We start from the raw sequence: 14,645 nt of genomic DNA, 5'->3' as shown, positions 1-14,645 counted from the left end.
GATTCTGTTTTTCGTGTTATGAAGATATATACATTTTACTATGGAGGAGTTGGTATGTACCAAATATAGGTTTGGTATGGACACATAATGTGTGTGTATTATACACACAGGTACAACAGCTGTGGGTATAATATAATGTCTGACTAGTTTCTATTCTTTAATACATTTTTGATTCTGACTAATGCAATATATATATATATATATATATATATATATATATATATATATATATATATATCCAATGCCGGTGTTACACCCTCCTCCCCCTCCGTTGGTGAGCAAGTATGGACCGCCATTCCAATAGGGGGCGGTAAAGGACGAGGAAGAACACAACAACCGAAGTATTACCCACAATGCACTGGGCCGCCCTGAGAGCGCGCAGTGCACTGGTTGTTGTTGTTAACGAGGAGGACGACACGGAAGAGACACGGTTGCCTACTGAATAAGGGCTAATGAGTGCAGAAATATCGCGGCTCCCTTGACCTCCATACCCGCTGCTAGCCTCCTGTTCAACATCCCGTTACGAGTTGGACCAGCGATATGGCTCCATATAACCTACTGACGGCCACCGCTAGCCTCGTGGCTAGGTCATTCAGTGCATTCTACACAAACACGCCTGCAAGGTAGCCCACGGTGTCGTTTTGTTAGACAGATGACGATGATGGTGATGATGATGATCATTGTGCAGACCTGAGCTCGCTGCTTGAATAGTTCCCGGGGATAGCCCAGAGGGCGACTCTCCCAGCGAGCACTGGCTGCTTTCAAACGTAGACTGTAGCTTTAAGTGTTTAGAATTCTGCATGCGGCTTGTCCTTAACAGAATGTGCCCTGATACACGTTTATGATCTATTAAGGGTTCTCCCTATCAGACCTTTGTTAAAATGCTGGCTCTGTGAAACGGCTTGATGATGATGAAAGTTTAGAAAAGATGGCTTGGGGTCACAAGTTTACATCCGTCCGTCGTGGCTCCTCCTGTCGAGTCATTTGAAAGGCGTTTACTGATGTATTTTTAATTATTCTTTTGCCTGGGCGGAATGATGTACAACTAATAAGCTAACTCATCTGGAAAAGAAAAAAACAAACAAACACAGGAAACGCGGCTGAGAGTTCCTGGAGCATTTTGTCAAAGGAACAGAGTTTCCAACCTGCTGAAGACATATATGTTAAAAAAAACGGAATAAAAATGACATTAACACTTTTCCTAGTTTAGGCCAGTCAGAAAGCATTTTAATTTGCTAAATGTCACATTGCTGCATGTAATCAATTTAGTAAAAACCCCACATGACGATGTCATGGCCTTGAAAGCCTCTGATTGGTTAGTTCAGAAAATGTCAGTGAAATGGTGACTCACCTGTGGACGTGTTTATTGGCTGAGACCACTGACCCAGCTGTTATGTACGGAAGTGGCTGCATCATGTTGTGGGGGTGTTTTACTACAGGACGGCAGAGTAGTGGGCAAACTAATAATCAGATGGCAGCACGAGTCAAGTGGAGATATTAAAGCAACATCTCATGACGTCAGTCAGGAAGTTAAAGCTTGGAACCCAAATGGGTCCTCTAAATGAACATTGTCCCTCAAAACAACCAACTTATCATACGGTGGGGGAGACCCTGCAGCATTCTATCCACCTATAAGCCCCATGAATCAACGCCCCACAGCATGATGTTGCCTCCACCATGCTTGGCAGTTGGTACATTGCTATCAGGGGCCAAAGAATTACCTTTTCCAAGTAGACTGCTGTACATTTTAGTCGACGTTGAGGGGATTCTTCAGCCTGGGTTGGTGCCCTCTCAGTCCAGAGGGATGTAGCTTCACTGGACGGTTCATTGTAGACGGAGGCTGTTGGTTCCTGGGTTCCAACAGCAACTTCTTTCTATTTTCAGATTTTAGAACACAATCAATCATTGACTTTTGCAAAGTTACAACTATTTTGTAGAAAGGGGTCAGGTGAGTGAGCCCTTTGATTAAAATAGGGAAAATCAAGCTAGATAGGTAGGTCACTCATAAATGGAACACATAGTTACATTAAAATCATTTTAAAACTATTGTACCCTTCTGTTGTTATAGTCCATGTAGCTATTGCACAAGAATATACCGAAAAGCTCCTAGAAGCAGCCGCTCTTATTGCCGCTTGGCAAAGGTTCTGAACATCTGAATCCACTGATGTTGGAACATGCGGTTTTTTAAAATGGCTCCAAAAGACTATAGAGAAAAGAAGAGAAGAAATCTTTATTTGTCATTGCAATTGTACATTCCAATGAAATTTGTCTTCTACATTTAACCCATCCCTCAGGGAGCAGGGTACCACTACAGTTTTCTTTTATAGTTCTGGACACCACGGTGTCAAATGAATCCTTTTTTAAATGTGTGCAAAGAAAAATCAGTAACAAGAAGTTAATAGTCTTGGCCTTGACAAGATAAAATGCATACTTAAACATTCAGCTCTACCTATTTATAGATTTCGGTAGTATCTGCATTTTCTTTAGCCTATTTATGTCCACATTTTCCTTGTTTTTAAAAACTTGCATGCTTTCAAATGGTACCAGTCAGGAAATAAATAGTTGAAAGTTCAGACCAATCCCCGTTCACAGCTGTGGGGATTGGACGAAAGCTTCTGGAGTTTGCTTTTTAAACGGTTCCGGTTTCTGACAGGATGCCAGTGTAGCAGCATGTTGTGTGAAATCTGAGTGTGCACGTTTGTCGCTGTTTTTAGGTGCACCAGCATCGTCTACAACGCACACATCTTCCCGGTGAAATACCTGACCTCGCAGACCAGCGGCCCACCAAAGAGACCTCTAAACGGATACATGAGATACGTCCTGCAGCAGAAACCATTCGTGACAAGTCAGAATCCAGGTAACAAGCAGCGCTGTTCTTTGATTAGAAATGTGTTCGCCCGACACATTTACTGTTTCCGGACAGCTTCCAGTGTTCTGTTTTTATATTACACCGCTCTATTACTGTCGGCTTTATTAGGACATTTCCAGACCCAGCGGTACGGCGTTAAAAGAGCTGGCATTGAAGGTGAAACTAAATGTGGTCTCTGGTGGAAGGAGAGCGTCTGTTGAATAATATCAAAGCTTAACTGCTTCAGTGCAGGGCAGTCAAACTTTTTTACAGCAGCAGGCCACACACTATCAGGTAGGAGGGTGCACTTATGGCGGTGCCCGAGCCCCAGAGGGGAGAATTTTGAAAAATGGAGTCTCCTGATGTATTTTGGAAGCTTTCAAGACAGGTGATTATTTAAAGAATAGAGTCATAGTGCATGTTTTAAATTGAATAAAAGGCAAAAAATGTGAATGATCAATTATTCAAAAACAACCTTTGTTGTTTATTATTATTCTTAAAACATAATTTTTTCACATGTTATCATCATGTTTTAACAAGGTAAGGTAATCTCCATTTGCATAAAATTAGTTTAATTTGAATTACTAGCACTACATAAAACAGATCAGATTAGGTGAGGTTTATTCATCTTATTATTATTATTATTATTATTATTATTATTATTCACAGTTCTGTTCTAAAAACGATCGTATCATTTCTTCCCGAACAAAGTCGAATTTTTATGATAAAAATACAGGGCTGGAATTTGAAATTGAATTTACATGTTGAATTTATATCAGTCATATTGCTCTTTTTGAAATCTCTTATCTCAGTTTAATTTCACTTGCACTCATCACACACACACGATATCATATCATCAGCGAGGATTCTAGAGACGAACACAAAATGCATCCCCTGAAAAACTTTGATAATTTGCTGCTGTAATATTATATTATATTATATGTAATATTATAGATTTTTCAGAATAAAAAGCTAACATGTGCATAATCAAAAAATATCAGAAATACAATTATAGAGCATTCAGTATTGTAAGAAAGCCCACACTGTTTCTGGATAAATACATTACAGTATGAGTTAAGTTCTATTCCGTTTTATGCCTCTTTCCTTGTAAGTATGAAATGTCCCATGCTCCTGAATGCACCGTAGCTTTCTGACGCTTGCGAAGGCATCACACTGGTCTGTGAACGCGGTTCTGTGTAGATGCACCTTTGATCTTCCGCTTAAGACAAAGCTTTGCAGTTTCAAAACTCACGTCGGCTCTCATGGTTTATTGTTGTGTGTGAATGACAAGAGGCCACAACAAATAAATCAGCCGTACCTCGGGTAAAAACTTTGGATTTAATGTTGTTCATAACACCCGTAGCCCTGCGACAGACTGGCGACCTGTCCAGGGTGAACCCCGCCTCTCGCCTGGTGAACGCTGGAGATAGGCACCAGCACCCCCCGCGACCCAATGAGGGATAAAGAGGATTAGAAAATAAATGGATGGATAACACCCGTAATTTTGTAAACAAATCTGCCAAATAACAACAGTTTTTTTTCCCACAAGAGGTTTAATAAAACGTTTTGATATCATTAATTTAAAAACAAGTAACTGCGTTGGTCACATTTTAATCTGTTTTCTTTGTCGATATTCATTTGTACAGAGCGAGGCGCGCTCCCGTGACGGGGGATGCATATCTCAGCAGGGATGCACTTTTCGGCATAACACCAGTCTGTGTTTTGATCAGAAAAGTAGCATCTCGGTTGGAACAAGGAACCCAATCACATGTTAATGTTGCTCTCAGTGGAGACAGATGCAAAGGTGATTTTTGGGATGTATAATCGGGGAAATGTAGGCGACGGCAAGAGCTGCTATAGACGGCGATTTGCCGCCGTTGACCGGCTACTTTTGACTGCACTGCCAGTGTGGTAATCAACTGGGCCGTAGACACAGTAGTGTTGTTACTGTAGGCGGCTAACTCAGCCCTACAGCAGTAGCCTGCTTTGCTAATAGCCTCTCAAACTGGGCCTAAGAAGATTTAAACATCAACAGTGGATTTAAGTTAATCCACTGTTATCACCTTTCTGAGCTTGCAACAGCAGGCGTCACTGATCTGAACTGATTTATGTGGGGTTTTTGGGGTGGGGGTTAGCTTCATTCTGTTAAAGGTATATAGCCATGTTATAAGCTTATAAAAAAAGAACAAAAATAATTTGATAATGATAAAATAAAGTTACATACACCAAGCCTCCTTCCTGATGGTCCTTTTTGTGGATAAAAACAGTCCCAGCACCGGGCGCGATGACCAGATATAAACAGATGTGGCGCCATCTACCAGCAGTATCACTATCATAATGCCGGTTTGCTTAATTAATAAAACAGTATTAAATAATGATGGACCAAGCCTGACCCTCTGCAATGCCTTGCAATAAAATAGCAGCTCGGTGTGAATGCTCAAAAAAGTTTCAGGTTTATTTTTTTTCCAACACCTTGTTTTCTTTTTTTTTTGTTTTTTACTTCTTCTTAACGATAATCATCTTGATTAGATGTATTTTCAGTGGCTGATGCTGAAGCTGACACAGCGAGGCACGGTTTGGTGATGAGAGCCTATTTAGGGCAACAAATACATCTGAATCAGTGTTCAGACTTCCAAGAGGTTGTGAAAAACATCTCTGCAGAAATGCGGACGAGGCGGCCCATGTTAGCCACCATGTGATTGATTTGGTGGTAATTTATACAGTAACTCTCCTATCTTGGCTGCCTTTCAGAAATCAAGTTAGTAGATGTTGTCAGGAAGATCGCCCAGCAGTGGAGAATGATGAGCCCAGAGGAGAAACAGGTATTCATTTTTATTTGGATTTTTTGGGACCTTCTGAGAAATTAGCAACTGCTGTGACTGAATGTGCTTTTGCTCCATTTCCATGGATAGTTCCCAGGCAGGCTGGGTACTTGGTCATGTTGGATTCCTGAGAAAACACTCAGAGTTTAGGGTTAAGTCTGCTGTTGTCTCTTTTCTAGCCTTTTCAAGAGGCATCCGTCCAGGCCATGAAGCAGTTCAAGATGGACCTGGAGAAATATCAATCCCAGCTGACTCCAGCACAGCTCCAGCAGCAAGCTGTGGAAAGAAGACAGAGGCTCGCTAAAAGAAAGGCCATTCGAAAGAAGCGGGTAAGGAGAAGCTGCCCTTTAGGATAAGTGGAAATCTTTTTGGCAACCATGGATGCTGAACAGTCTGTTTTCCAGTTCAGGATAGAAAAAAAACTGTGCTTCCAGAATTTATTCCCGCCCACAAAAGTCAATATTGCGATTTATGTCAACCATAATTGCAATTACGATTTAATTTAGACCTTACTCTGCATTGACCACAAGCAGCTGTTTGTAAACAAGGACTATTTAAAACAAGAAATTTTATTAATCAGAATATTATTATTCAAGAGAATAGCTTGTTGAGTTGGACATCAGTCCTTGTTGAACATAAAGTGCAAAGTGCAACCAACAAACAAGTCTTTGCCTTAAACAGTTTGACCGGTACTTAATGCTATGATGAGATTCCTGAAAGGTTCTGGTAAAAACTGTGATTATATAAACTCTAAAACATCTAATAAAATTAGATTATTTTACTTCTGGAACTCTTCTGGAACTTTTTCTTGTGTTAAAGTTTTAAAGGTTTGCTCAAAATTCCCATACATTTGTGTCAGAGATTGTAGGATCCAAACCCGAATTCAGCCACACACAGAGCTTTGTGTTTAAGAGTTTATTGAAGAAGGTGAGTTGTGGAGGATGAGAAGCAGAGTCTTTGCTGGGTTGGAGCAGGTGAATAATGAGTGCAGGAGCTGGAGGTCTGGAGAGCGCCGGAGAGCTGTGCTGGAATGCTGAGGTAGCAGGAGATCCAGTAGTGCAGCAGAGAGGGTTCATGGAACGCAGGGGCTGCAGTGGGACCAGGAGCGCAGCAGAGAAGTTACTTAAAATTCTGGAACGTTGGAGCAGCAGGAGGATCAGCAGCAGTGCAGGGAGAGGGTTCATGGAGGTGCAGTATGATGGCATTGGCATCCATGGCTTCCAATGTCACTGGATCACTTGTTTATTGATGTGACAAAAGACAGAAGCAGCCGGATGAATTCTGAAGTGTATAGGGATGTACTTTCTGCTCAGATTCAGCCAAATGCAGCAAAGGTGATTGGACGGCGCTTCACAGTGCAGATGGACAGTGATTTAAAACAGGGGTCACTAATTAAAAATCAGCGGGGTCCGAATAAAGAAAATCAAACAACCAGTAAAGGTCTGGAGACATTTTTAATAATAATCTAACTTTAACTTTAAAAATTAACACTGAAATAAAATGCAGGTGTTTATGCATCCACCTTATACATTGACTTTTTAAAAACCAAACAAACAATAACATAAAAATACATTTCTCCATTTTAAAATTTAAAGTGCTTTTTTAAATGGAGAACAACAATCTTTCACAGATCGGTATCTACACAATTTCCTGACTTTTACATCTTTTATAAAACACCTGAAATTACCATTTCTTTTTCCTTTCTTTAAGTAATGCTTAATGAGAGAAATGGGCTTTAGGCTGCCCTGCAAGGCAGCCTAAAGCCCCTGAACTTTTGAGCCCCTGAAATGAAGATTGCATGTATAAAAATAGTTACAATTCTTACATGTTTAATCATATATTTTTGTTCAACCCCTTGTATTAAACCTTAAAGTCTGCTCTTCAATTATTGTAGATGTTTCCTTTCAAATCCAATGTGGCGGCATGCAGAGCCCAAATCATGAAATATTTGTCACTGTCCAAAAATTTCTGGGCCTGACTGTATGTTGCTGTAAAATTTCTCTCTCGCTCCAGACATGGGCTCTGTCTTTATCTCCAATAAAGACAGCTTCTTATTTCTTCTAACTCTGTTTATAAAAATGTTTGCGGCTGCTTTATACATTAAAAATTTCTAGAATCACACACTGTCAGCTGTGAATGAAATAGCGTTGCAGTTATGTTTTGCCTGGATGTTAGTTTGTTGTAATGTATAAAGCTGTGTGTGTGTGTGTGTGTGTGTGTGTGTGTTTCAGGAGCTGACCATCCTTGGCAAACCCAAACGGCCTCGAACTCCTTTCAACATCTTCATGTCAGAGCACTTTCAGGAGGCCAGAGGAGCCACGACCCAGGTAGAATTTTAAACTCAGCGACAGGAACCTTCAGGATACCTTTGAGTGAAATACATTTACTCCTGCCACTTTATTAAGTACACTTGGTCACTTCCTTGTTAACACATAACAAATTAATTAATCACATGATTATCACTTGGTGCAGTATAGATAACTCACTGAGGTTCAAACAGGATTGGGATCATGGCATGGTTGTTGTTGCCATGCGGGCTGGTCTGACTCTTTGAGGACCTGCTGGGACTTTAACACACAACCATCTCTCAGATTCACAAAGACTGGTCCAAACAAGAGACAACACACTGAGGAAAAGCTGTGCCGTGTGTAGAAAAGGGCCTTGTTGATGTCAGGAGAACGGGCCAACTGGTTCTTAACCAGTGGTTACCACCACGGTTCCACCAGGTCCCACGATAACAGGCTGGAAAGACGTTGCCTGGTTGATGAGTCTTAACCTCAGCTGCAACGTTCAGATCTCAATTCAGTGTAAACAACATGAAAGCCTGGATCCATCATGTCTTAATATATCAATAGCAGACAAGAAAATCACTCATTCTTCGGCAAAATTTGCCGTTTTAAATCCCAAATACTTCTACTCTGAGGAAGCACCTGGTCACTGCTGCCAATTTAGTGAAATTTTCACTACTTTTCAAACCCAGCAAAAAATCTAGTGACTTTCTTCTGTGTTATTAGTGACTTCTGGTGAAAGTAACATTCATTCTCGAGTTATTATCTTTGAGAGAGTTCAGCTGTGAGCCCCTTCCCACAAATGCTGTCTCACAGACAGCTGCTTCGTCGTGAAACCGGAATGGTCTGGTCCGGAGTGTCCTAAGAACAAAACCCCCAAGCCTAAGATGAGCGGAGTGGTGTATGCAGTTCAGTGCAGTGAGGAATGTTCTGATCTTTATATTGGAGAAATCAAACAACCTCTCCACAGACATGGCTCAATACAGGAGAGCTAGCTCCTCAGGACAAGACTCAGCCGTCCACCTACACCTCAAGGACGAAGGACACTGTTTGAGGACCAAAATGTTCACATTTTCGACAGTGTTAAATAATAGACCTGTTTGCAGTCACCCAGGTTCTTTTCCTGATTAATGTGGTATTTCTATTGTAGACTTCTGTAGTAATAAAAAGACTCTTGAAACCGTAACTATATTTTACCATATTTAATCTAAAAGGCAGAGGGATGTTTACAGCTTCAGTACTGAACCCTCATACACAACAACGCAACAGGTGTCAGAGCGCCCTGTTCATTCCTCACACAGACATTAAATAGGACCCATTGTGTCCTCCCATTCAGGGGTCATGCCCAGTATGATATCTGTGTTCCGTTCATCACATTGGTGGAGAAGATCATGCTACAATGCAGACGTGTCCTTGCTGACACATTGTCCCCTAATCGGTCATTCTTTCCAATCCAACGATCTCAGACTCTGTGCCTCCAGAGTCCGTTTATCTGTAATTTCCATGGAAACCAACTTTGCAGTCCAGTCTCTCTAATCTCATAATCTCTAACAACAGAGAAGACAGATGGTTTAAGAGAGGGGTGAAGGAAGCCATTTACGTAAAGCGGGAAAAAACGACTTTAAAGAGAGGGGGAGGACTCAGGTTTTAACTTTCTAAAACTTACAACACAGCGATAGGTTTGATTCCTGCTAAGTTTCACCTCCACACGTGACCACAACATTTCTCCTGTGAGCCAGGCAAACGATGAGCCTAACGACTCTCCATTGTAGGGCTATCAGTTCCAGGTGAATTTGCATGTTAATCTAAGCTCCAATGAGGCCAGCAGGTCTATAAAACTTGGAACTCCAGACATTTTGAACTGAGAAAGCTTCCTGGATGGGAAGCGAAACATCTTCAGCTTCAGAATAGAAGTCCAGTTGTTTTCAATTTTTAAACTGTTTTGAATTAATAAAACAGCAATTCATCACCAAAGTAATCTCGCCTTAGACCATTACAAAACAAACAGGACCAGGACCTATCATTGCACGGTTTTTGATTCAGTCTAGCATTAGAGGGAACATTTCCTACCATTAGCAGAACAGGGAGACTACTGCTATGTTGAGCCCCACAAGAGCCACTTTGCAGTAAAGAATCTAAGAACACCTCTAACTAGAAAGAAAGGAATTAGCATTGTTCACTGAAATCACTGAAAATCTGTATGTTTCTATGTTTCAGGCCAAAATGAAGTCTCTGTTGGATGATTGGAGGAATCTGTTCAGTCATCAGAAGCAGGTTTGGTTCCTACGTGATTAACTTCTAGATTTTTTGTTGACCAATTAGGTCTAGTTATATATTGTAATATGTCCTTTACATCCCAGATCTACGTCCAGCTGGCTGAAGATGACAAAATCCGTTACAAGAATGAGATGAAGTCATGGGAGGACCACATGGTGGATATTGGACGAGTGGACCTGATCCGGGAACAGACCCAGCCCACAAAGAAAAAGCCTCCAGCTGTAAAGAAACAAGCAAAGAAGAGTTCTGCTAAATCAGTGAAGAAGACCAGTCCTAAACGGAAGTCAAAAACATCCAGCAAGACAAAACTCAGTAGTTCAGCCAAAACTGTCAAAGCAGGATCTTCCAAAAAAGCCTAAGATGTGATTTTGAGTCCAAGCAAACGACTGAAAGTAGCTCTCATGGTTCACCATTTATTTAGCCTTGTTTTGTTCTTTTGACAGTAAAACTGACTCCCGTCTTCACATAGTCTTGTTTTTCTATAGGGAAATCTCTAACAAATAAAGCTTAACTTTCATAAGTCTATTTTTACATAATGTGAGCTCATTATTTCTGTTGCTGCATTTATAAACGATCCAGTCTGAAGTATGTTTTTTATTTGTTGGTACATTAAGATCCATGTTTTCTTTGAGATGCACATCTGTGTGTTGCAAAGGCTGTTCATTTGGGTTTTTTCTTTTAAACAGTCGTCTGTTTTCAGTCTCCGTCCATAAACCAATCCTTTGAATTTCAGTATTACTGGGAGGACTGACTGTGGATAACAAATCATGTAATTCTTGTTACAAAAAAAGAAAAAACATCAAAACCAACAGTGTCTTGTCTTGTTACTTCTTAATAGAAGAATGTCTCCTAAACCTGACTGAGGAAAATCTACAAACTTTGCTTTTTTCCTTCTCAGTCTAGTAATTATGCTAACGCTGGTAGTCAGGATACGACTAAAAGCCATTTCAACTAGAAACAAGTGTATGTTTATAATCTGCTTATCTGTAGCTGTTGCTGTACTTGAAGGCAGAGCAAATGGATATTATGTAAACAAACTGTAGTAGGAATATTTCTGTGGTAAATGTTCTCATTAGCATTTAATTGAATTTAGTTGTCTAGTCTCAATATTGTCTCCAAGTACTTAAAATTCTTATTGGTTGATGTTTTTCAGTAGTTTTTAAACCTGTAGAATGAGGGGTCTGGGGAAAAAATATTTCCTGGTCCCAAAATCGTAATGCACCTGTCCATCCATCAATATATTTATCCATTACACAACTGACCGTCCTGTCCGTTGCAGAAACAAAATTAGCCGCAAGGACAGTGTAAATATCCCCAATTTGATTAATACTCAGGGGTCTTCTCCAGTCCTCGAATTTTTAGATGTGTTCCTGGTCCAACACACCTCAATCAAATGGCTGAATTACCTCCTCGGTGTGCAGTCCAGTTCTCTTGAGTCCTGCTCATGATGTGAATATTTGACTGCAGTGTGTTGAAGCACAGACCCCACACGTCAGGGACTGGAATAGAAGACCCCCCCTGCTCTAATTTAACAGGTGAAATGATTCCTAAAAGCACAGGTGCCCAAATCCAGTCCTCCAGAGCTATTTGGATGCATCCCTCCTCCAACACACCTTATTCAAATAGCTGAATTCCCTCATCAGTCCATGGACAGGATCTCAAGGCGTAGTCATGGAGAGGAAGGTGTCTGGTTTGAGAGACAGGATCACAACTTTGCTTTTTGTGGATGATGTGGTTCTGTTTGCTTCTTAAGGCTGAAACCTCAAGGGTGACATGGAGGAGTTCACTGCTGAGTGTGAAGCAACTGGGATGTGGGAGGTCTGAGTTTCTCTGCTAGACCTTTTGTCCCCATGGCCTGATCTTGGATAAGACGGACGATGGATGGATGAATGTATCTAGCATCAAAGTAGCTAGGCCACATGCAGGGTGTATGACTGAACCATTAGGATTTTCTGTTTCAGTGTGTAGAAGTGTGGAAAGCTTGCAACAAACGGTGCCAGCCACACTGACAGACATCTTTGGGAGCAGGTTCTCAAGCCAAGAAAAGGGCTCTGCTTGCCAATATGAGTTATAGAGTAAAAAAAGTAGTATATATTTAACATATTAAAATATACCAATACATGTCCAAATAAATTGAATAACTCAAATTATGAAATTGAATAAATAAATGAACAAACAGATTAAACAAAGCCATGTTGTGCATGCTTTTTCATGACCAAACAATATATGAAACAATCAACAAAAACTATTGTACCTTAAAAGTGCTCTGAATAAATTAGATAAAAATATAGCATCAATGTACTCTATAAAATCAACTTTACAAAGGTTACAAAATAACTATTTACAAAGGGGGCGAGGCTCTCTACTTAGGTCAGGGTGCTGAATTGTTCAGGTGGCATTACACTAATAATTTATGATTACCAATATACATATACCTCAACCAGAATGTCATTTAGCTCAATTTACCTTTCATTTCAAATCAGAAACCCAGTTTGAGTAATTCATGTTAACAATGGGCCTATTAAAAGGCCAATAAAATCAAATAGCTAAATGATATTGCCATTTTTAATTTTTTTTTCACATCTATGGCAAGAAGCTGGAGGAAAAATAAGGTTTTATGGACTTTGTGGTAACGGTGGAAGAATCCTGCATCTTGATCACACATCCCATCATCATCTGGCCTTCAACCCTCCCACACCAACCAGGAGCAAACTCCACAACAATCCCAACCCTCTAGACCCTCCATGCCAAGGCGACAAACCCATTCTCCCCACACCTCTAAGTAATGTGTTTATTCAAAAACAGATGAAGTCAGAAAGTCTCTCAATTAAAAAAATATCTCAAAGCATTTTTAAAATATATATATTCTACCCCTTCTTAACTATTGTTTTCTTTGCAGTGTAAATAGCTTCAAGGGGCAGATGTGGGTATAGGTTCTAAATCAACATTTGTGATGTCATCAGGCAGCGTGAGGTGCAGTTTGAGATTAGGTAATCCAGGCATGTTGATCGTCGTCATGAGGTCGTTACGTACTTGTCTTTAAAAGTTATGGGTAGGGCCAAAGTGCAGGTAAGTAAAGCATCAGGTAAATGGCCCGTACAGGTTGGTGTGTTAGCTTGTGAAAAACCTTCGCAACATTATCTGTGTAACTCGTTTCATGAAGCATTTTGTATTGTATAAACCGGACGTTGGCCTTTTGGGTCCTTCTAAAGGCGTTTCTGCAAATTTAACTTAGCTGCTAAAATTTGTGCTGGAAGGTCGAGCAGCTTCCGATTTACTGCCAGGAAGTGAGATTGCTGAATCTACGTCGGAAAGTTTTTCAGAGAAACTTAGCAGGTTGAAGTTCAATTCAATAAAATTTTATTTATATAGTGCCAGTTCACAACACATCATCTCACTTTTTAAAGTCAATTCAATAAAATCATCCAGACAAATTGTTCAAAACGTTTGCTATCTAAGGAATCCCTGTGGATAGCACCAAGTCAATGACTTTTATTCTCCTGAAACAGCATGCAGCCGCCCGGATGGACAATCATTTGTAATGTTGATGGCTTTGCAGCAATCCCTCATACTGACCATGCATGTAGCGACAGTGGAGAGGAAAACTCCCCTTTAACAGGAAGAAACCTCCAGCCGAACCAGGCTGAGTGTGAACGGCCATCTGCCATAACTGATTGAGGGTTTGAGAAGACAGAGGACACAAAGAACACAGAAGCACCGTTAAGAATAAAAAAAGAAAAAGATGGCGGTGGTAGGAGGAGGCACATATGTTGAAGAACACATGGATTTAATATTCAAGGAATTATTCGATAAATTACTCGATTACTGAAATATTTCTTAGTTCTAGCCCAAAACTGGACATTAACTAAAACACAAATTAAGTTTTCAAACCTGGATTGCACAATGGTAATATGTCTGGTGAGCAATAAAATCCTCAAATAGTGTTATGAAGAGATGTAAGAGTCAACATTGTTCTCCACAGATTTGCACAGACTTGCTGAAGACATATTTTAGAAGAATTAGCTGACTCTGATGGAAGACAAAACAATGATTTACAGTTCAAGCTAGCTGTTGGTTAGCCACTAGAGATCAGGGATTCTAACACTTACTCTGTTGTATTTTTAAGTCTTGTTGGTCGGGACCAAGTTCCTCATTTGCTTTTTTCCCCCCCAGTAAAGACCTTATGAAATTATTTATTTTGTAACTAGATGACCGAATTTCTTTTGCACGGTCATCGCTGCTGTATTGTTGTTGTTGCAGTCTGACTCTTCCATTTTCATCATGATGTGAGCCACATTTGAACCTAAGCTGCTAGGAGTGTGACTTTGATTGACAGGTATGATGAATTAATCTGATTGGATGAAGAATAACAGGAAAGGTGCTGATTGGTCACAGGTGTAGGGAACTGTG

General features: G+C 40.4%; 1 protein-coding gene across 1 annotated transcript; it reads left to right on the top strand.

The window, feature by feature from the left end:
- Window positions 1-343: 343 nt before the first annotated feature.
- LOC105935714 (transcription factor A, mitochondrial) lies at window positions 344-11,044 on the top strand. Its single transcript, XM_036142404.1, has 7 exons — window positions 344-623; window positions 2,715-2,857; window positions 5,600-5,670; window positions 5,850-5,999; window positions 7,902-7,997; window positions 10,176-10,232; window positions 10,319-11,044. The coding sequence occupies exons 1-7, from the start codon at window positions 541-543 to the stop codon at window positions 10,592-10,594; spliced, it is 876 nt and encodes a 291-aa protein (XP_035998297.1). The 5' UTR covers window positions 344-540; the 3' UTR covers window positions 10,595-11,044.
- Window positions 11,045-14,645: the final 3,601 nt, after the last annotated feature.

Source organism: Fundulus heteroclitus, chromosome 10, assembly GCF_011125445.2.
Source record: "Fundulus heteroclitus isolate FHET01 chromosome 10, MU-UCD_Fhet_4.1, whole genome shotgun sequence".
Taxonomy (NCBI): Eukaryota; Metazoa; Chordata; class Actinopteri; order Cyprinodontiformes; family Fundulidae; genus Fundulus; species Fundulus heteroclitus.
The sequence above is the reverse complement of the archived record's forward strand: the minus strand, read 5'-3'. Positions and strand labels throughout refer to the sequence as shown.

What these genes read in the sequence shown, in the direction of transcription:
- LOC105935714 (XM_036142404.1), top strand. Translation starts at nt 541, where the DNA reads ATGGCTCCATATAACCTACTGACGGCCACCGCTAGCCTCGTGGCTAGG. An exon ending in TACACAAACACGCCTGCAAG is followed by an intron (nt 624 to 2,714) that starts GTAGCCCACGGT and finishes CGCTGTTTTTAG; the next exon opens with GTGCACCAGCATCGTCTACA. An exon ending in TGAGCCCAGAGGAGAAACAG is followed by an intron (nt 5,671 to 5,849) that starts GTATTCATTTTT and finishes TCTCTTTTCTAG; the next exon opens with CCTTTTCAAGAGGCATCCGT.